The following is a 22,424-nucleotide window of genomic DNA, read 5'->3' on the forward strand; positions in this document are numbered from 1 at the left end:
TTGCTGAAGCTGGTTTTGAACAAATTCTGGCCTTGAAAAAATCCTGCAATCTTCCTGCCTCAGCTTCCTGAGCAACTGAGATTATAGGCATGCACCATGGCACCTGGCTTCTATACTCTTTTTGCTACTGGTCTTCCTTAAATACAACTTGCATCACATCTTCACCTATGATGGTTCCCCATTACCAGTCTAGGCTAATCATTTTATAATCAAAATCAGGGGTATTTTTTCTCTGAAGAGTTCCAGAGCAAATATTTTAGGCTATAGACTATGCAATCTTCTATCACATCTACTCAACTCTACCACTACAGTGAGAAAGCAATCAAAGATATTAAAAATGAAAGGGTATAGCAATGTTCCACTAAAAATTTGTTTATAAAAACAGATAACTATCCAGATTTGGCCTAGGGGGTCACAGTTTGCCAACCCTTAACCTAGATCTACCTATGCATTCAATTTTATTTTCTACCATAGGTTTCTCCCTATCATTAATTCCATGAACATTTCTTAAGCTAGGATAAGTGGAAGAGAAAACAGAGCTTTCCCTGCAGAAGTGACATCATATGTAAAGGCATTCCCACAGACTTGTTGGGAAGCTACTGTGGAGTCTAGGCCAGCAATCCATGTGGCTTAGACTGGGAGGCAGCAGTGGAGTAGACAAAAAAGGAGAAAATCAACATTTGGAGATAGAGTCAACAGTCTTGGTGATGGAGCATGTCTGAAGGGAGAAAGGAAATGAACTGTTACTCCTAGGTTTCTTGCTGAAGAAACTAGGTGGATAGTGGTGCACTTGCTTCACTGAGCTAGGAACCTAAGAAGAGGGTAAAGTCTCAGCTCAATAACTTCAATTTATCTCCTTTCCTCCAAATTCTATAAAGTCTCTCTAGAACATTCTAATCTCTTTGAACTAGAATTTATATCAACTTTTAATTCTCATCACATAGTTCAATGCATAAACTATTTTCTCTATTGGTAACAAAAATAATTGTTTTGTATTTCAGACAATACTATAAGCTATGTGAAAGAATAAAACACTACTTTAGTCTTTCCTTCTTTCTTTCTTTTTTTTTTTTTTTAATGCAGGAACTGCATTATACAACTTGTACTAGGTACCTGGAAGACTCAGATTCACAGAGACAGATGGTAGAGTAGTGAATACCTCCAGGAGCTGGAGGTAACAGCAAGTGGAGAGGTTTTTATTTATTGTTGTTTCTTTGTTGTTTTGTGGTACTGGGAGTTAACAGGGCCTCATGCACACTAAGCAGGAGCTCTACCACTTTACTCTGAAATACATAAAAAAACTAAAATAGTCTGATAGGTAGACAGATGAATAAATGTATAGCTATACAATAAAGGACAGTAAAATAAAAAATAAATAAAAATATCCCAATTTATCTTCATTTGCTTTTTGTTCATCAAAATGTTGAGAACACAGCCAATGCTCAATGATACTTGTTCTCTAATACACAGATATATAGGTAGATAGCATTAAAACAGACATGTTCACATTCATGTTTACATATATAAACCATTAATTATTTGTCAGCCAAAAGAGAGAGAATTGAGAAACAAACAATGAAGAGTTATAGATCAGTCTTTTTTATATTAAAGCTTTAAATAAAATTAAATAGGTCACTCTTTCTCCAAAAACTTATAAGATATATTTCTTTGACACAATTTAAATTACTGATGAATCATTAAAAAAAATTATGATACCAGACTTTATAAAAGACATACCATCATTATTAGGACTTACCAGTAGAAAATGAACAACATCTCCTCTGCAGAAAGCAAGCATGGGATTCACATAATTATGCACAGCCACAAAGTGCCAGGCAAGCAATGGAACACTAGAAGGATCCATCTAAGTAAGGAGAAGGAAGAGGGCGGTGGTGGAGATAATTCATCATAGTTAACAGAAGAATAACAAAGAAAAAACTCAGACTAGTGATCCTTGATAAAACCTTGCCCAACTTCTCATAAAAATTCCAACAAAGCAGGGACTAAATGGAAAATATCACAAGAGAACTTTCTGAGTTGATGGTATATTTTATATCTTGATAGAGGTTTTGGTTACAAAAATATATGAATTTGTCAAAGTTCAGCAAATGTACTCTAAAGATTTATATATTTGTTGTATATAAATTTTATACCAAAAAAAAAAAAAAACCTAAACAAATACTCTAGTTAATGCTATGCACACTGAATACTTAAGGAAAGAGAGTTTTGATTTCTACAATTTACTCTGAAATACATAAAAAAACTAAAATAATCTGATAGGTAGACAGATGAATAAATGTGTAGATATACAATACAGGACAGTAAAATGACAATGGCAGGTATACAAAGATTTAATAAAAAATTCTTTGAACTTCTTTATTTGTTTGAAAATATTCATAAAAAATGTTGGGAAAATACCAATACAACAAACAAAAAAGATGCAAATATATAATACTGTGATAAAAACTTCAATTTGCTAATGAAGCTAACCTAAGAAATGTTAAAAACAATCTAAGCCAGTTTTGCCATCTAAAAGGACAGACTCTGGTGCCCCGAGATATACAAGGTACCAACAAGAAAACAAGCTAAGCTCCCTCAGAATAGGGGATACTTTCTGAACTAGCAGAGACCTGTGCTCCATGCCATTCCATCAGTACCTTTCCTTATATGCACATTATAAGATCACACTCTCTGAAAAACCAAGCAGGAAAGGCTAACCTGAGGTATGAATAATACAGTTGTCCCTTGGTAGCTAGGGGGATTGGTTCCAGGATCCCTGCTCTGTCCATGGATCTATAATCCATAATGCTCAAGTCCCTTATATAAAATAGCATAGTATTTGCATATAACCTATGCATATCCTCCTACATATTTTACATCATGTCTACACTATTTATAATACCTAATACAATATAAATGTTATGCAAATACTTGTAATACTTTATTGGTTAGGAAATAATGACATATTCACTATAGATATATAATTTTTTTCTGAATATTTTTGATGTGTGGTTGATCAGATCCATGTGGATGCAAAACCCACAAATATATAGAGCCAACTGCACATTCTGGGAAGTATCATTTCCTAAAGTAACATTTCAGAGGCAGAAGTCAAGGAAAGCATATATAGTAGCAGTTTATGCTGGATAATACAGTGGAATATATTCTATCAGTAGTTCAGTGTCAAAGCATCAAACAGCACAATCCTGCCTTAGGACAGCTGTCACAAAAAAAACAAATGTCCTTCAAACACTGAAAATAAAGGCTGGGACTCAATATATCAACTTCTCCTCCAGCATTAAAACCAATAAGAGAATTTTACTGCCCTCAAAAGGGCAGTGAATGAAGCTATGAAAATCCATGCATGAAATTAGGTGATCACAAAACACCAGAACAGCAAGACTAACAAACTGAGGTTAAAAATAAGAGCCAGTTATATGTTGTTTATGAGAGAAAAACATAAACTGATAAAGACAAAAGTGTAAGATCCCATGGTTGCAAGGGCACTGTAATAGTCTCAAACTTGTCCTGCTTTGGTCAGCTTAAGGAAGTCCAGAAAACAGTCCTTAGAGTACTGACTTCCATACTGTCTAGATTTCTGATGATCTCATAGAACTGCCCCTCTTGAATCATCTCCCGCAACTTCCTGACACAGCCATTCCTTTTGCCAACAAGATGGAGAGGTATACTTACCCGTCCATAGGGAAATGTCATCCATACTTTCAAGGATGGTTTCAATCCAATGACCAGAATCTTTAAGGGGAAAAAAAAATTACTACTTCCAATATTTACTTTATAATTTTCAAATTATTGGTGTTCAAACATCTAAAAGTTATGAATTACATCTTCTATATACACCCACCTTTGTTAAGGATGCCATGGCCAGTAATGAAAACTGCGTGATGGGATGATCTTTCAATTCAGGCTTAGAATGCAGGGGCTCAATACAGCAAACTTCACCCTTGGAACCACTGAACAGACATCGAGATTCACAAGTTCTCACTCCCATTACTCTCCTAAAAGTGTAACCAAAACGTTCAGAATTTAGTAATGATCCAAGGCACCATCACCTCCAGCTTGGCCTGTCTCTACAGCTTCCCAGCTCCTACTCTTGCCCACAACAATGCAAACTCCACATGACAACAGCAGAATCTTCTTATTAAACATGTCAGATCTCTCTCTTCTGCTTAAAACACTCCACTGGATTGCCACTGTATCTAAAATGAAATACAAACTCTTTACCCACATCTTAGAATGGTCCTACCTTCACTCCTCTCTATTGTCATTCCTGACAAAGTCAAGCTCCAGCCACACCTGCCTTCTTTGCATTGCCCTAGCAGGCCTTGTGCCCACTGCAGAGCCTTTGTGTTCTAATGCTCCTTTGCCTGATGCTTCTCTTCCGGCATTTGTTGCATTTGTTGACCAATTCATCATTCACGTCTTTTTTCAAATGTCATCTAAAAGAGGCCTTTCTGAGTTATCCTTGAGTACATTCCAGTACACTGACCTGCCTTAGTTTCTTTATAGCAATCATATTTACCTGAAGTTATTTCATTTATGTGTTGGTTTATTATCTGTCTCCCTATCCTTACCCCAACTAAAATGTAAGTTCTATCAGAAGAGGAACCTCTCCTCATTTAAAGCCATAACTCTGGCATCCAGACAAATGCCTATACACACAAGATGCTTAATTAACATTAGCTGAATAAATAAATTGCATTTTTAAAATCTGAGCTCTTTCTTTTCAATCAGAAAATAAATCACAGATAATGGTTTGTCTAATGCTACATATCCCATTTACTTTAGATTTATGAAAAACAGGTCACGTGACCAATGTTTCAACAAATAATAGTTTTTCAGCAATACTATATGCTCAGTTTTTAGAGGCTATGAAAAATACAAGAAACAAAAATGTGTTAACCTTGAAGAAACTGTGGAAATGTAATAAATATTGAATATTATGTTCTATTTTTTTTAACTTCAGCTTCATAAATGTTCTCTCAGGTATTTAGATAGTTTTTGTTTTTATTTAAAGAGTAACCAGGACAGTTCTAAGGAATAAGATTTTTTATACTTGGTCATTATGGTTATAATCAGCTGGGCCTGGGGCCCAAACCAAAATTAGTGAGCTACTCCAAAACAGTTGTTCCCAAGCCAGACAGCACGATAAGAGTCACCTGGAATGTAGGAATCTAAAATCTTAACTCAGATCTACTGAGATAAAAATGGGTGACCAGGCCTGGAATGCCATGTGTTCTATAAGCCTCTCCAACTAATTGTAATACATAGCATAGCATAACCTATTTCCAATCACGTAGACTTTTCAGATCTCTTCATGTTCAATTTCAGATCACTAAACCATAGCTAGTCTTTTCATTGTCAATAATAGCCATTAGTCTCTTACTTAAACGTCAATTCAAAAACAGAGCCACCACTGTCGTTGCAAATGGCAAGAGTTGGATCATCTGTAAACTAAACAGAGAAGGAATTTATTTTCTTATAGATTTTTAAACAACCAGTCAAATGTTAAGAAGATAAAGGGGAAAAAAACTAAAAGTTTTTAAAAATCTACAATATAAACATTTAGCATTTGAAATAGCCTAACCTAGATTCACATTCTCACTTTAAACATACAAACTTACCATTATTTAGAATAAAAATGGTTCAGTATCTTTAAAAAAAACTATAGAGACCTTTCAAAAACAAAGCTACCTTTCATCAGAATAAAAGAAAGTTTCAAACTATAGTTGATATAAACCCTAAAATTCTCTAATTGGGCTCTTACATTAAGGTTTTCTAATGAATAGGATCATTTGGATACTTTGGCAGTTGCCTAGTATTCCAGAATAAAGACACAGTAAAAGATACTTGGTATCTTTGGAAAATAAACTTGTCTGAATAAAGAGTTAATCCTACTATATCTAAAACATCTTAACTTTTCATATAACTTTTCCCAAACTGTGCTATCTTCTTGATCTTATTCCAGAGTATACTTCAGTTATTATTACCTAAACTGGAAAACTCAGAATAATAATGTTCACAATATGCAGTTCTAAGGTCAGATGAAGAATGGTAAATGATATAGGACACAAAATGAAATAATGAAGCTTTTATCAGCTACAGTAACTAGCCCAAAGTTTGGGCTTCCACGTGAACCATCCTAGGATGGTTGAGATGCAGGAAGTCACTATAAAATTCTTCTTTTACAACCCCACACACAGGCATAGTACAGCGTCTTATTTATTTGCTCTCAAAGTCTAGATGAACAGTTGACAAAGTGAGAAGCATGTATCCTAGGGGTTTGCATAAGATAGTCCACTAGAGTGCAGGAAACATAAGAGTACTTGTATTTCAGTTTGATTTTCTGTGTATGTGCCCATAATATGGTTTAAAATGTACAGTAGAATATCTGTATACTTATACACACACACATACATAAAGAATGAAAATTCAAATTGTTATTGATGGGATGTATGGCTAAGTTTAGAGAACAAAGAGTTAGCAATACTGAAGTGCAAACAGCTACTGTCAATCCAAGACCGATCTCAGGAGTACTCAATTATACATATCTTTCTCTAATGTCAGTGTGTCTACATACACCTTCATCATCATTCCCCAACAACAGTGGCTCCTACTCTTATGCTTTTAATCTCAGCCACATCCTTCTCTTTTCTCTCTGCCTCTACTTCTTCTCTTTCTTATTGTTTCTCATAATAACTTCTTTTTTTTCCAAGAGGACTATCCATTTACAAACATCTACCCTCTAGTTATTCCTCCAATCAAACACTTATTGAGCAGTTAGTATGGGTATAACACAAAAATAACTGACAAACATATTCTGACTTCAAAGATATTCCCATATTAAGAAAGAGAAAACACATACACAAGCAACTATAACATATTAAAAGTTGGTAAATGCCATATGAAAAGAAGTCAAGATAAATTACTATCATGTACTGAAAGAGGAGAAATTCTCTCAACTTTTGCTTTTCTTGGTTGTTTTCATTGTTACTAAATGCTTCAATGCGGCTTTGTCACAAAAGACATTTTTGTAACTAACCTAGATGCAGACATATAAACTCCAGATGCTTGCAGACTTTAAAAAGCACATGTATGTATGAGAGCTCTGCACAGCTAAGCAACAAGATATGTACATGATTAAAATCTAGATCTGATTTTAGACTCCCCCAGCTATAGTCCTTTCCCCTTTATACTTCCGAACATGAGCTTCCAACCACACAAGAACCGAGGTTCACACGTATTTATACATGAAATCTGTTACCTAAGTCAGTTTATTTTTTTTCAGGCCTAGAAGGAGAAAACCAAGACTAGGATCTTAGTGGATTCCCTTTAGAGCCCTGAAAGAAAATAAACCAACGGATTCACTTCTAAACATAATCCAAACCCTAGTTCTTTCAGAACTGGTGCCCTGAGCCTCAGGCATCACCTAACAAACGGTAACAGAGCACAGCACCTCAGCAATAAAAACCTGGCAGATTACACAAAAGTAAAAAGACTTTTTAAGATTTCATATGAGTTTTCAGCAGGGTGCTGACTGTTTTTGTTGCAACTTATAGTCTAGGATCACATCAGTTTGCCCTTCTGCTTATATCTAATTAGGCTTCAATACAATCTGAAGCTGAATATTTCCATCTTAACCCATCTCTGGTTTTAACTTGGGGAAAATATCTTGTTGGGTCAAATAATGTTCAGCTTCATCTTTTGGGTTTCTGATTACCAACAGAGATGAATGTATTTTAAAGTGGATATAAAGGCATAATAATGAAGATTATTAGCAGAAAAAAACAAAGCTGTTACCTTGATATGCAGTATTGCTGTTCCTGGAGGATGAGCATCTGTTATTGATCTGAGAAGTTTTCCACTCGCCAAATCCCACATGGTGATCTATAAGACAACTAAGTGCTTTAAAAACAAATTTATTGCTCTTTTTTGGATTTAAGTATCCTGCCTTCTGGATGAAATAATCTACTTCTCATCTATAAACATTGCAGGCAAAGAACCATAAAGTTAAAACATACCTAAAAGTTGCAGATCCATTAAAGCATGGAGCCTTTTTCCATCTTCATCTACCTGTGCCCAACCCACTTATCCCTTTAGATTTTAAATGCTATTCTTATATTGAGAGGTAAAAGAGATTTCTCTAATAAGTCAATCTGTTTAGCACTGGTAAAAATTATAGGAAAGGCTCACTGCCAAACCAGCTAGTGATGCATAAATCAGAAGCTTAAGAAAAACCATAACCTATTCCAGTTTTAAAAGTATAAAGGAAAAAAAAATAGTTACCCAGGAACACAGAAAAATAATACAGAAAGCAGAAACACTCAAACTAAAAGTAGCCACAGTTGTGTATTACTACAAAAGGAGATGCATTTTATACAACACCTTGTTTGGTTTATAAAAGCTATTTGTTAAAAAAGACACATGACTTAGAATATAAAAATTACAGACTCTAGCTCAATCAGTAACAATTATTAAGAAATTTGTACAAGACAAAAGTCTGAGCAATCTCAGGTTAGCTCTATAGATATAATACTTCATAATACATTATTCTGATTTTCAAAATATTGATCTAAAGATATTGTTTTAAAAATTGATTTTAACATTATCTTATAAGTGAAAGAAGTTTTGCATATTACCTGTCCTTTAGCAAAGCCACAAAGAAGTCTTGAGCAGTCATTATTGATACTGAGGGCAGAGATGGCTCCATACTGACCTCCAACACTTGTGTTACCCAGGCAGAGTCGCAATGCTTGATTCTGATCTAAAGAAAGTGGTTTGTAGAGTCAAGTGAAAGAAATATGAGTGAATAAATAAATACAGTTTAGGCATGTTTTCAAAGACTTGGGAAGTGGCAAGAAGTATATGATAAGCATTCATTTTTTCACATTCACTTAAAAATATATTTATTGAGCCTCTGCCAGAAGCTGAGCATTAAGACATTAACAAAACAATAAGGGGGAAAAAAGCTATAGGGGAGTCTAATACAAAATTTGCTAATGATAAATCAAAAAGTCCATAAGAAGTCCTACCTTTTTGATCAAACTTTCAACTCCCTCATCCTAAAATTGTACTTCTTGGCCATTTTTAAGATGTAGTGTTAAAGGAATACCACCTTCTTTAAAAGTAGGTTTAAATTTCAAAAATCACAATGTATTAATTTAGATGTTGGCTAAAATTTACATTTATATTATCCATGAAGAGAAGTTTTTCTTAGAAAATTAATAGCACAAGTAAAATTATAGAGTGAACATTTAAACTACTTCAGAAAATTATTTCAAGCATAACATTTGATATGGTAAAAGCAAATAACTGAAACCTCTACTAGATTAAGTTATTGAAGACAAGGATTTCTGATTTTTCTAGGATGTACTCAAAATATTTATGAAATTTTATTATCCTAATACTTTTTTTAAATTGCTCTAGGGTTTATCCTAGACAATGCTTATTTTGTAAAGCGTTTATGATTATACCCATTTGAAAAAAATGAAATAAAAAATTCAAATGTAAGAAAGCATGCATACAAAATTTAACTGTTTAGAAAAACAAACAAAAAAAATACTTCCACAACCTGGCAATTTGGAGTTCTCTACCCCTGTAGCACTTGTATGGGCCTCTGTAACTATAGGGCATGATGTAACATGGGACATGTTGCATTAGAAAAGAGGAAACTTAACTTGCTGGCTGCTACCTGCTTCCCAGTCCTGGGGCCACATGTGGCTAAGAGAGCACCTAGTGATTAGCCAGAAGGCATTGCCGTGGGTTGTGATGAAGAATCGGACCACCTCTAGGATAGACTCAGAACCCTTCTGCCCTCGGACAGCTGGACAGCTCCTGTCTCCCATTACTGCCTGTAGGATGGGTATAGATGTAAATTCTCCCCACCCTGCTGACCTTTACCCTGATTGGTTCCTGAACATTATATTAGCTGTGTGTGTTTTCTCATTAAACAAGGATCTGATCATCCTCCTGCAAGGGAGGGCTGGGTGCGGGCGGCCAGTCCACCTTTACCTTTCTTGGTTCTTCCTGGTCAGAGCGTGCTCCCCCAATCTCTGCCGCAACTCAGGAGGGAACAGGGGGCTAAAAACTCCTGACATGTAACTATCTACATGCAAGTTTCATAGTATGGCTTACCTCCCTATTACACTGTGCTCAGTCTGAGAGCTAAGACCATGAGTGAATTAACACTCCCAGAATTCCTAACTTGGTGCCTTGCACTCAGGCATCTGACAAGCATCCTAATAGCTGTCACATCTGCAAATCTACCTCCTAAAAGAGTAAATCTAGTTACCAGAAAAAATCTAAAGATACTCATTCTCAGGTGTAAGAAATAATACTTGGTAAGTCACCCATCCAAAGTAAATGTCATAAGAGTGTTTTTCTGGGTTCATAAGCTGGCTCTAATAGTAATCCTCAACAGCAAGGAGTTCTGTAACAAAGAATGGCTATACCATATCCAGCACACAGAATATACTCAATATTTTTTTACATCATTTTAGATTTTAGCCTTTCAAGGTAAACATTCAAAAAGGAATCAATTCATAAGTAAAAAAGGCCTAATATATTTTTAAAAGTCATTATATTTATTTCATATTTAGAATTATACAATTATAGATTTTTCTCCATACCTCCAGAATGGTGTCCCTTAATATAATCCAAATTATTAAAATTTCACTTTATTTTATTAATTCCTTGACTATAAATATGACATCATTTTTTCTTTCACTCTACTGAAATTGCCTACCTACAGTAGTGTCTTCCATGTTTCTCACTGTGTCAGGACTACCTTATATAGTGAGTGGATTAGCCACAAATCATAATTTGCAAACAATATGATGGTTAGGCAATAGTATTCTTTATATACCACTACTTTTGGTCATGTATATAAGCAACAGGAAAATGAAAATAAGAGGACAAAGACAGAAGCTGGTGTCTGAGCTGCCTGCTTTCTAGCACAGGTTAGTACTCAAATCACAGTGCTGAGGTCCTTTGTAGTCCAGGCTTACTTTGAGGGAGAAAATTTCTAGTGTTCTAATTCACCAATATACTTGTTACTGCTTTCTGATTTAATAAAGTCATACTTAAATTAGGTAAATTTAAGTATTCTTATAAAGGGTGGAAAGCATAAGGAGAATTAAGATGTACAATCAAATAGAGAATAAGGAAAGAAAGAGGAAACAGAAGAGTGACAATGGAAGAAGGAGAGGAAGAAAAGGACATATCTAACTTTTAGATTAAAACCCTACACATCTCTGTGCTTTCCTGATTGTAGTTCCCATACTCCAATCTAACCAAGAGAGGAAACAAAATTACCAGCCTTGGTCACTCCTGAAAAATGTATTAAATTTACAGCTTACAGGTCTGTGTCAATGAAAGTGTTCTTACTTTTTTTTTTTTTTTTTTACTTTTACAATATGAATTGAGATACCTGGATTTTAACCCCACCCCTACTCCTAGATAGCTACAGGCATTTCAACTATGTCTGGGCAGTTTTAGGAATGTTACTTAATTTCACTTAATCTATTTTCATCTATATAATGTAGAAAAAATACCCTTACCTCATTGTGTTGCCAAGAGGAATAAATTAGTAAAGTTAAATAATGCACAAAGGGACCAATTTAATGTCCCTCAAATATTACTGGGGTTCTATTACAAACTAATTTATCAATAACATCTATATACTTTTCAAAAATAGCAAGTGATAGTAGGCAGGCAATAGACTGTACAAAATGTAATCTAACTCTACAAAAACATTTATCAATTCTTATTCTATCTTTATACATTCTATCTTTATGGTGCCATGTTAACCAACTTGCTATTATATAATTTAGGCTACATTCAGAAAAGGTAGAATGTCTATGGATAGAAGACAGCAGGTTCTCTTATAAGAGTAACTAAACTTTCTGTAGTCCAGGTAATTTAAGACAATTCTGGGGGAAAGTGTTTGGCTAAAATAAACATAAAACCTTTTAAAACACTTAAATTTTATAGTTACATAGAAAGAACAAAAAAGACCTGGACAGAAGCAAGAAAGGGAAAGTGAGAGCTCTGCCAGGTTGCTCTGATCTCATCAACTTAAAAGGAAAAGTTCTCTTCTCCCCACACTCTGGAGCCTCCTCTGTCTACTGTTGGGGAGTAGATATTAAATTAATAGTAGATCTAAATTCATTTACAAAAGTCATATAAAATTGTATCTGTCTAATGTTGTCAATTAGTATTTAAAAATTGGACAGGATCCTTATGAAGTAGGTGACCCCGGCAAGAAATATGAAATGACACTATCAATTTCTCCTCAAACTTCAGAGTTCAAATAGAGGTAAACACCAAAATCCTTTGAAAATTTTGAAAAGTATCAAACAGTACAAATATAAGGAATTATTAATGATGATAATATAGCTTATTAATTAATTATCAGAACTTGAAATCCAGATATCATAAAAAGCACATCTATTTGACACTGCAATGAATTATACCTATTTTTCTTGTAGTACAAGTTGGGCATACTTAATCTAAAAATCCAAAATCTAAAATGATCCAAAATCCAAAACTTTTTGAGCATTTATATTGACACTCAGAAAATCAGATTCTCAAGCATTTTGGATTTTGAATTAGGAAAGCTTAACCTGTAAAGTCTTTGTAAATATTTCAAAATTAAAAAAAACTCTAAAATTTGAAACACTTCTGATCCCAAGTATTTTGGATAAGGGATACTGTACCTATATACCGTTAAAAAGATAATTTTCTCAAATTAGATTTCAGCACATTCTGAGCTCAAGTGTAATGTGCTAAACAACAAAGAAAAGTCACAAAAAGTTTATAACAACCCTAAAAATCTAAATTTGAACATACTTCAAGAATTTATAACTCTTTTCATATACCAAAATTAACCCAACCCTCTATTTCTTCACTCGTTATTTGTTTTAATTAGTTCCAAAGACAAAAAAGGAAATTCCTACATCTTAGAAGGGAGCAAGTTTAATGTGTGTGTAGAACTCTAATTTGCCAGTGTTCATCATTCTTCAATACTACTTTTTTCTTATCCTTTATTCACATTAAATACTCATTATAGCCAAAGGAAAAGAAAAGAGATCTTATTGGAAACATTTTTCACTAATTGTCCTAAAATAATAGAAGCATTTTTACCTGACCTCAATCTGACCAACTCACAGAATTAAACTTCTCATAAAATTTACTGACTGAAGACCAGGGCACACTCACCGAATCTCCATGGCTAACCAGCTACCTTCCAGAATGCCAACACTTAGTAAAAGTTGGTTGTGTTCCTTCCCATACCTGCTCATGTCATTGTAACAATACATATTTTAAAACAAACAGAACATAAACTGATGGAATAGAGTGACAAATAAAGAATATTTTTTCCATGAACATTAAGTGAATGTTTCAGGAAAACTTGGTAAAGGTTAAGTTGCTTTACAAAACTTTTATGAAATAGGGTGTTGACAGGTAACAGTAAACGATGAAGAAAAGTTTTGTTATAATGTAGAATTTTGTACTCATGGATTGATTCACAGGAGCCTCAGCTTTACATGACCCATTATTGATGAAGTTTATGACAAAAAAGGTGCTGCAGACCTCCACTGGCAAATATAAACTCAAAGAAAATGCTTTGGACTATATCAAAAGATTAGAAAAAAATGGAAACATATTTTCAGTTAAAATAAATCACCGAAGGTACACATGCATTTATAGTTTTTCACAATTCCTGGCTCTAATCAATTTTTCAATTAGCTATTTATTTTTTATCCAGAAGAGGGCATCAACTCTAATTGATAGTATTCTCCTTCAGCATTGAAAGGTCAAAAGAACCACTCATGCAAACCAAATTTACTATACCTTTTCCTTTTGAATCCATGAAGAAAAGACCAAAAGAGAGAAAAAAAGAAATCAGTTCAAAAGGTCAGAGAAAATGCAGGTAAATTTTTAAGGTGTGACAACCTTTAGTTAATTGTGAGAATGATATTAAATGTGATTAAATGATGTCTCTATCATTTGATTATATTATGATTATATTCAGGTACTGGTTCTGGGAAAAGAGAAAATGCATAATATTCAAATTATAGCAGAGTAATAAGTAAATACTAAGTAAAGTAAGTAATAAGAAAGCCTATATTTTAGTTAGAAATGAAAACAATTTCAAAAAGATAATCTACTAAAGTACACTAACAATCAAAAGAATGGAAAAGAAAGGATGATAAGAAAACATCTTCATTAAATTAAGAACCAAGATACACAAAAAATGCTATATATCTATTATAATTCCATAAGAATACACACAACATATAAAGTTTAAGAAACTATAACAATTACTATTTTAATGAATCAGGCCTCTATTTCAAAGAAGCTCTAATGGTACTTGAACAAATATAGTTCTTCCTGCTCTACTTACTTCTATGATCAACAAAGATATTTTTAAAAGATCAGCTCTAACCCAGATCTCTTGTCTAGACACTTCATAGTGTCTGCTATTTGTTCCTCGGCTTTCAAGCATATTTTAATCCATTTGTTAAAAGCATAGTCCAAACATCTGCTTCCTACAAACAATAATAAGTAAAATTTATTAACTATACTATTAAAACCCAAAGCTCAAACCAGAATACTATACTATGACTCCTTCTCAAAATGTTCTCTTTGGCACACTTTCCTATGAGACTGTAATAAAACATTACTATTTCATCATATCTATAAGAAAGCTGCTGGGGATCTAAGAAAACCAAGAAGCAGGCCCAAGGAAATGAAGGAGACAGTATCAAAAGATAATGTATTCTTCTCCTCTGTTAGTTTTGAAAGTATTCATTTTAATTTGTTTGCAATAAGCTCCACATGGGTTTGATTATAAGCAGTCACATATCTGTACAAACTCGTGATAAAGAAGGGATGTTAAAAGCACACCGAGTTGAGGAAAAAAATGAGTATTGGTAAGTGGAAACAAAGAAATCAACATCCGTTCTGCTGATAGATAAATATATAAATTATATTCTATCCTTAAGCACCTTAGTTTTTTCTATTTTTCTCTTCATATCTTAGAATTTGCCTCCTCTTCCTCTCAAAACAAGATGACTGCTTGAAATAATGGGAAATGCACTGAGCTAGGATTTTGTGTTATCTGATTCTGAATTTGGCTCTGTGCTTCTCACTTAAACTCTCTGGTCCTCAATTACCTTACATGAAAAATAAGAAGACTGAACTACAAGACCCTGTGAGATTCTTTCCCAAAAGTATATTGATCTAATATCAACTATACCCCCACAGAAAAAAAACAAAAACTCTTATACCTGATACAAAACCACACTGGAAAACCTTTTCCAAAAGGCAGTTGGATAATACTTATCACAAGACACTAATGCTCATGTCCTGGCTCAAGCAATTCAACTATTAGGAATTTGACCTAAGGAAGTGATCATAGCACAAAAATGCAGAAATAAAGATGTTTGTCATAGCACTGTTTAGAAACAACCAAATGTCTTATGAAAGAAGAAGGCTAAGTAAGTACATTTTGATACACCCATTCAAAAAATACAATATACCCATTTAGAATCATGTTTTATATATATATATATATATATATATATATATATATATGTATATATATATACTTATGTATTTATATATGTATATATATACATATGTGTGTGTGTGTATATATATATACACATATATATATATACATAAACATACACACAACCATATATGAAATTAATATATAATTGCATGGAAAGATGTCCTCTATACCAAAAAGTAGATAATAACATGATTCCATTTGGGGATGTACACACACACACACACACACACACACGTATAAAGAAAAGACTAGAAGGTTATACAGAAATGTTAGGAACTATTTCTGAAGAATAGAAATAGTTGGTATTTTTGCTCATCTAAATTTTTGCTCATCTATATTTTCTAAATTTTCCCCTCTGCATATATATCAACTATGTAGTAAGAAAAAAAGTATTATTTAAAGAATTAACTCTCAAATCCTTTCAAGGAAATTACATTTTTGTTTCTATCCTTCTGATCCCCAAGCAATATAACTGTTATTTAAATCAATCATCATTAAAAAGAATCCCTAAAGGATTTTTAATATTTAAAAGTAAAAAAGTACTTACAAATACATATTAAATAAAGTTTTTGGCATAATAAGTAGAAAGTCGAATTGTTCAAAGACAACAGAAAATAACTAGTATCATTCATACAAAGATGCAAGGCTCCACTGAGATCAAATTACAGTTCTATAAATTAATCCTTATCAAATGTTCCTTACTAAATCCAGTATCATTGGGTTTTCCATTTAAGAGAAGCAAAAGAACTCTAGAATCTAGAAAAGATTAGTGAAAAAGGCCAGAAAAATATTATCTAATGGCTTTTAAATAGGAAAAAAAGAACTAATAAAACTGATTTAAGTCTCAAATAGAAAAAAATTTAAAATACAACTAACTTCTATAAAAATAAAACTACCCATATTCTCTTCTCAACCAACAATGTAATTATGGGCAAAAAAAAAAAATTCAGTTTAGAGGGATTTACAAAGGAAATAAAACCAAACTTATTGTCAGTGAGTAACAGAAAATGGGAAATCCTGGGGAATTCCTTTCCCTCAAAATCTTTTAAAACACCCATAACTGGAATATGATTTAGAATAAAAAAATCACCGTCACCACCATCAACTGGAGATAGACAAGATGGCGAGGCAAAGTTCCTTGCAACTTTATTCTTTTTTGTCTAAGTCTATAGGAAGTAAAAAAATAAAATAAAATAAAAAGATAGCTTATAAATTCATAAAGAAAAAACTTGCAATGGGTAGCAAAATGAAGCTGTGAATCAAGCAATTTTTAACTATAAATATATGTACGTATTTTTTGAGATGAAAGTCTTGCTGTGATGGCCAGGCTGGCCTTGAACCAGCTATCCTCCTGCCTCAGGCTCCTAAGTAGCAAGGATTACAGGCATGAACCACTACATTCAGCAATTTTTAACTATAAAAATATTGACTGCTAATTTTATGTTTTTCTGGTTTTGTTCATGAAAATGAAGTCCACTATGACTATGTGATTAAGGAACATAAAACCCTAAAGGATTCTTAATATTTAAAAGTAAAAAAGTACTTAGAAAGTTTACCAAATATTAAAGCCAATCCATGAGATGTACCCACGGCTATCAAACTGGACACTGCCTGAAAACAAAAAGGAAGATTACATTTTAAAAATATTACATCAAAGATCTTGAAATAATCAGAGTTGAATTTGTTGGCCTGCCTTCCTCTAGGCACCAGATGATATACCAACTATTATAAATAACAAGAATTTCATCTAGGAGGCAGAATGGGAAATGAATCTCAGGACATTTTATTTCTGAGAATACTTCTAAATTTACTCTAAGGGAAACACTATCAAAATTTCATTTGTTCAATATTATAGGCAACAACATGCCACTTATCTATCTTTAAAGCCACTTTTTAAAAAGAGTCAAAAAATATCAGGATCCAGACAAAGAAAGAAGCACTTATTCAACTCAAGCAAGAGCTTCTTATAAAGTGTAGGGAAGGGATGAGAGCACTTTTGTCTACTTTATCCACAGGAGCCAAAGGGCACCAGAAATGTTCAAATCTTAGCCCATTTCCTCACCAAGCAACCAACTAATGAGAAAGTCAGAGGAGGGCTGGGGATGTAGCTCAATGGTAGAGCACTTATTTAGCAAGCATGAAGTCCTGGGTTCAATCCCCAATAACTAACACACACACACACACACACACACACACACACACACTCAAACCAGCCAGCCACAGGACTAAGAAAAGGGCACATTAGTGTGCTTTTCAACATCCCCCATTCTCCACAATGACCCCCACAGATTTACTATTTGGCAGACTTGGCACTGGAGTCCAAAGCTGTTAAATGTACTATTTACCACAAAGTGAGTTCACTGAATGCTGTTTTCTAACAAATCACAACAGGCCAGATCACAGAAAAGTAGGGTGATACTACATACAAATAAACCTGGAAAAGGCTAATCATTGTTCAATTATCTGTTTCTCAAACAAACAGGGGTGCTCCATGGTAAAGCTCCCCGGGTTTCAATCCCTAGTACTGCAAAAAAATAAAATAAAATAACTTTTTGTTATTGTTTTTAAATAACAAAAAGTAACAATTAGAAAAAAATAAAACATTCAACATGGACAAATTTTAAACCTGATTACTGGGAGTAAATGACTTAGGAATTTATTATCATATCATAATATTTTATGTAAAAACTTTGAGCATTATAAATCAAGAAACCCCAATCTAATAAAAAGTTTACTTTAAAAGGTTTAAAGTATACTTACAATTGCTGTAGGCAAGCCAGCATCTACTTTGTCCTAAATAAAATTTAAAAAAAAAATAGTATTTGAAAAGATATTCTCTTCTTAATCTAGAAAAAAGTATAAGGCTCCCTCTTTACATATATTTTAATCCAAATTAATTCAGACAAAAGGTAGAATCTTTATTTTTACCCTTAGTTAAGAGAAATGACAAAAGCTGTATATTATCAACAAAATCGGAAGAGCACGAGAGTGGATTATCTTATTTTACTAACTGTAACAGATGCTTCAGGAAGGGTACTGATTATAAATGGAAACGAAAAAGACAGGAAAGAGGTTCTGTTTCTATAGTGTAAAAACTATAAGTACTAAGGAGCCAAAATGATAGGAGTCTATGAAGACTGAAGAAAAGGGAAGCCAGAGTTGGTGGCACACTTCTGTGATCACAGGAACTCAGAAGGATCTCAAGTTCAAGGTCAGTACTAGCAACTTAGCAAGACCCTATTTAGCAAGGGTGGGTGAAGGGCAGGGCTGGGGATATGGCTCCATGGTAAACCAACCCTGGGATCAATCCCTAGTACTGAAAAAAAAAAAAATTAAATAACAGCAGCAAAAAGAAAACGTGCTCAAGACATTCTACTTTGAAGTAGGGGTTTCCTACCCAGCAGATTACCTACTAACCCTTAAGTAAAACCCCAGCAGTGTACATTCAGTTCTTAAGCATAAAAAGGTAAAACACTTAAGGGCTAGTTCAGTTCCTTACCACTAATTCTGACTGTGGAAAAGTCCCCTAACTTTTCTGGGTTTTGTTGACTTCTCCTGTTCAAAGAAATACTAAATACTACCTTATTTATCTCAGTTAGTTGTCCTGAGAATTAATGTAAAGAATGATATAAATAAAAGAGTATTTATTTGATACTTAGTTTTGAATAGTAACAGCTTGCAATGATACAGCACTGTAGAAGCAAGTGGATTTCACAAACATTTACACTGTTTCTCAAATTTGGAGAGATAGAAGAGTCAGTATTATTCTGATTTTCTAAATTAAGAGAATAAGTTTCAAAGAGCTTAACTGTCTTGCCCAAGGCTCCTCAGTAAGTGTTAGAACTATGTCTCAAACTCAGCCTCCAGGGCAGGCTCTTTACATCATTTCAACAACTGTTTTGTCTGACCCTGTCAATATGGTCAATTAGTTACTATAATATCTCAGAAGGCAGAATCTATTACCTAATTTTGAAGAACTTCCCGGGAAATAACCTAAGAAACTTCAGTGCATGGAAACATGAGAAACAACAATCACCAATGTTGCTGGATTCAGTGTTCTAGAGAGAAGCATATACCAGGTAGGGGTATGATGGGTGTGTGGGTGTAAAGCATAATGACTTACAATTAAAAAATATGCAATAAAAATTTAATATATGATTGATTTGTGCCTGAGACAGAGAAAAAGAAGAGACAGCAGATGAAAAGCATAAGCTATTATTCAAAATGGAACCTGAATAATGAAATCAGAAGTCATCTGACTTCAAAAGCTAAAAAGCACAGATGTGGGAAGCATTTTAGAGATTACAGAATTTTAGTACTGGTGCTGCAACATCTTAGAGTAGTGGTTCTCAAAAGCCAGACCTGCAATACAATCACCTGGAATGCCTGTTAAAATGCAGAACCATATACTATGCTGCTAGATTACAATTCAGTAGATCTAAAGTGATACCCAGGAATCTTCATTTTAAAAAGCACCTCAGGAGATTCTTATGTACTGGACATATTTCTAAAAATACACTACACTAAGATATCTACAGTATCTTAAGATTAATCATCAAAATGATTCAAAAAAACCTTAAAAGGTTACTTTGAGGGGCTGGGGTTGTAGCTCAGTGATAGAGTGAAGACTTGGCGCTGTGTGGGTTAGATCCTCAGTACCACATATAAATAAGGAAAGGTATTGTGTCCATCTACAACTAAAAAAAAATATATTTTAAAAAAAGGTTACTCTGAATTAATTTTAAGTATAGACATGTCACATCACTTTGAGAAGGATCCCAAAATTAAAGAATGAGGTTCACAACTCCAAAAATTTCATCTCTCTTAAATGTTTTTCATGCTTAAACTCCAAAGCCATGACAGTCAAGACTCAAAGCAGCCTGATAATATCACTAACCATCATGCTGAAGGCACTACTGAACAACTCTTCAGGAAAAATACCCAAAAATATAACTAGCTTTACATGTTAATAAACCAACCATCACAGAAAAGCATGCAATTTAAATTGAGCTGGTAATCCAAAATTAGGAAGGCACCATATGATGACTGTCAAAGGAAAAGCAGTTTTCATTTTAACATACCAAAGGAGCTCAGCCATAGCAATGAAATAAGAACAGAATGCAAACACTCTGGGATTTATTAGAATTTCCCCCTCCTCTTTAAGAGGGAGGAGAAACCCTTTTAAATAACAGATTTATCTAATCATTGCTCAGTGTCTGAGTTTTAGTTCAGTCTCCATTATTCAAAATATTTTTAAAACTGCACAGGTGGGTCAAATGACTGTTCTGGTTCATCTTGATTTTGAAAGGAATGAATTTCATCACCTACATAAGGATTAAATTCAGAAAACGTCATGGAAATGTAATCCTCAACAGGTGGTTCCTATTCTGGCAAATATGAGTTACTCTCCACCTAAAAAAGGAGGACAATCCCCCAGCTTTCCTCCATTGCTTGACCATCTCTCTAAACTGACCTCATGATTTAGAAACTGGGTCAGGATACACCAGTTGCCCAGAGTGAACACCTTTCTTTTTTTTTTTTTTTTGGAGTCTGCACTAAGAACTTTCTCTGATAAACCTGAAAATTGTACAGAATTTTGGAGTCATAATGCCACTCTTGTAACAACCCCTTACCCTCTTGAAAGGTCAAAACCTGTATTTTTTTATTTATTTTATTTATTCTTTTCCAGTGCAGGGATAGAACCAGGAATTCATGCATGTTAGGCAAGTGCTCTACCACTGACCTTACAGCCAGCCCTCAAAACCTTTATTTCTCATTCAAACTGAATATGTAAAATAGCAATTAAACTCCATGAAAAGAACATAAAACCACATCAAAGTTCTTGGGTTATGAATCTGTCATTATGAGTATTACTGTTATATATACACTGAATTCAGAAAACTAGAATTGAAAGATTACTTAAAAGTATGAGCTTTGAGGTCAAAGGAAAGTTTTATCAATATCTACTGTCTTGATAGACTATTAAATATTTTTTACATTAACCTGGCACTCTCAAAAAAGGCCAGATAGGGACTGGAGATATAATTCAGTTGGTAGAGTGCTTGCCTTGCACGCACAAGGCCTTGGGTTCAATCCCCAGCACCACTAGAAAAGAAAAAGGCCAGATATTCTGTTCTAGTCATTATACAATGGCCACATTCACCAATGCAACTTCCTTTCCACAATAAGAGGCCCTAAACTTGGAGCCAGAAACATCAATTTTTGAGTAATCATTCTGCTACATCCTAATGGAATGATGTAAGACAAGTTAATATCACCTTTCTAAGCCTATCTTCTCATTTTTAAAATAGGACATAGGTTACCTGCTCTCCAAGTTGTAAGAATAAATGATATAAGTACATGAAAAGACTTGTGAATTCAAATAAAAAAATTTTGGTTGTAAAAGATTCTGATCAGGGCTGGGGCTGTAGCTCAGTGGCAGAGTGCCTGCTTTGCATATGTAAGGCACTGGGTTCAATCCTCAGCACCACATAAAAATAAATAAATAAATAAAGATATTCTATCCATCTACAACTAAAAAAATATTTTTTAAAAAAGATTCTGATCAATCACTTCTCCATATGAAAAGACTAAAAACTCTACTTCAACCAAACACACAAAATGGCAACTAACCAGAAAAGAATATAAAGAAAAGGCAGATAGTGTTTCTTTTAGGCTTGAGGCCATATTTCATTTGGGTATACCTACTACTCTGAGCAGACCTTTATTTTCATGGCTGTACTAATTTCTTTGTCAAAATGTGTACTCATATCTTAGGAGTCAAAAATAATCACACAAAAGCCATGAAAGCCAGATTCTATTTTTC

The 22,424-nt window shown here is 33.8% G+C and overlaps 1 protein-coding gene across 1 annotated transcript in view; it reads right to left on the reverse strand.

Moving 5' to 3' along the window:
* Vps8 (VPS8 subunit of CORVET complex) overlaps positions 1–22,424 on the reverse strand; it is a 252,174-nt gene that overhangs the window by 206,373 nt on the left and 23,377 nt on the right. The window contains exons 6-13 of the mRNA XM_046462585.2: positions 18,359–18,391; positions 17,155–17,209; positions 8,658–8,782; positions 7,819–7,905; positions 5,405–5,472; positions 3,863–4,016; positions 3,694–3,753; positions 1,757–1,864 (exon numbers count right to left, since the gene is read on the reverse strand). Coding sequence (XP_046318541.1) covers positions 1,757–1,864; positions 3,694–3,753; positions 3,863–4,016; positions 5,405–5,472; positions 7,819–7,905; positions 8,658–8,782; positions 17,155–17,209; positions 18,359–18,391 — 690 coding nt within the window. The remainder of the gene's footprint in view (positions 1–1,756; positions 1,865–3,693; positions 3,754–3,862; positions 4,017–5,404; positions 5,473–7,818; positions 7,906–8,657; positions 8,783–17,154; positions 17,210–18,358; positions 18,392–22,424) is intronic.

This window comes from Marmota monax, unplaced genomic scaffold (genome assembly GCF_021218885.2).
Source record: "Marmota monax isolate L192 unplaced genomic scaffold, Marmota_monax_Labrador192_F-V1.1 WCK01_AAM20220418_F8-fsc00100, whole genome shotgun sequence".
In the NCBI taxonomy this organism is placed as follows: domain Eukaryota; kingdom Metazoa; phylum Chordata; class Mammalia; order Rodentia; family Sciuridae; genus Marmota; species Marmota monax.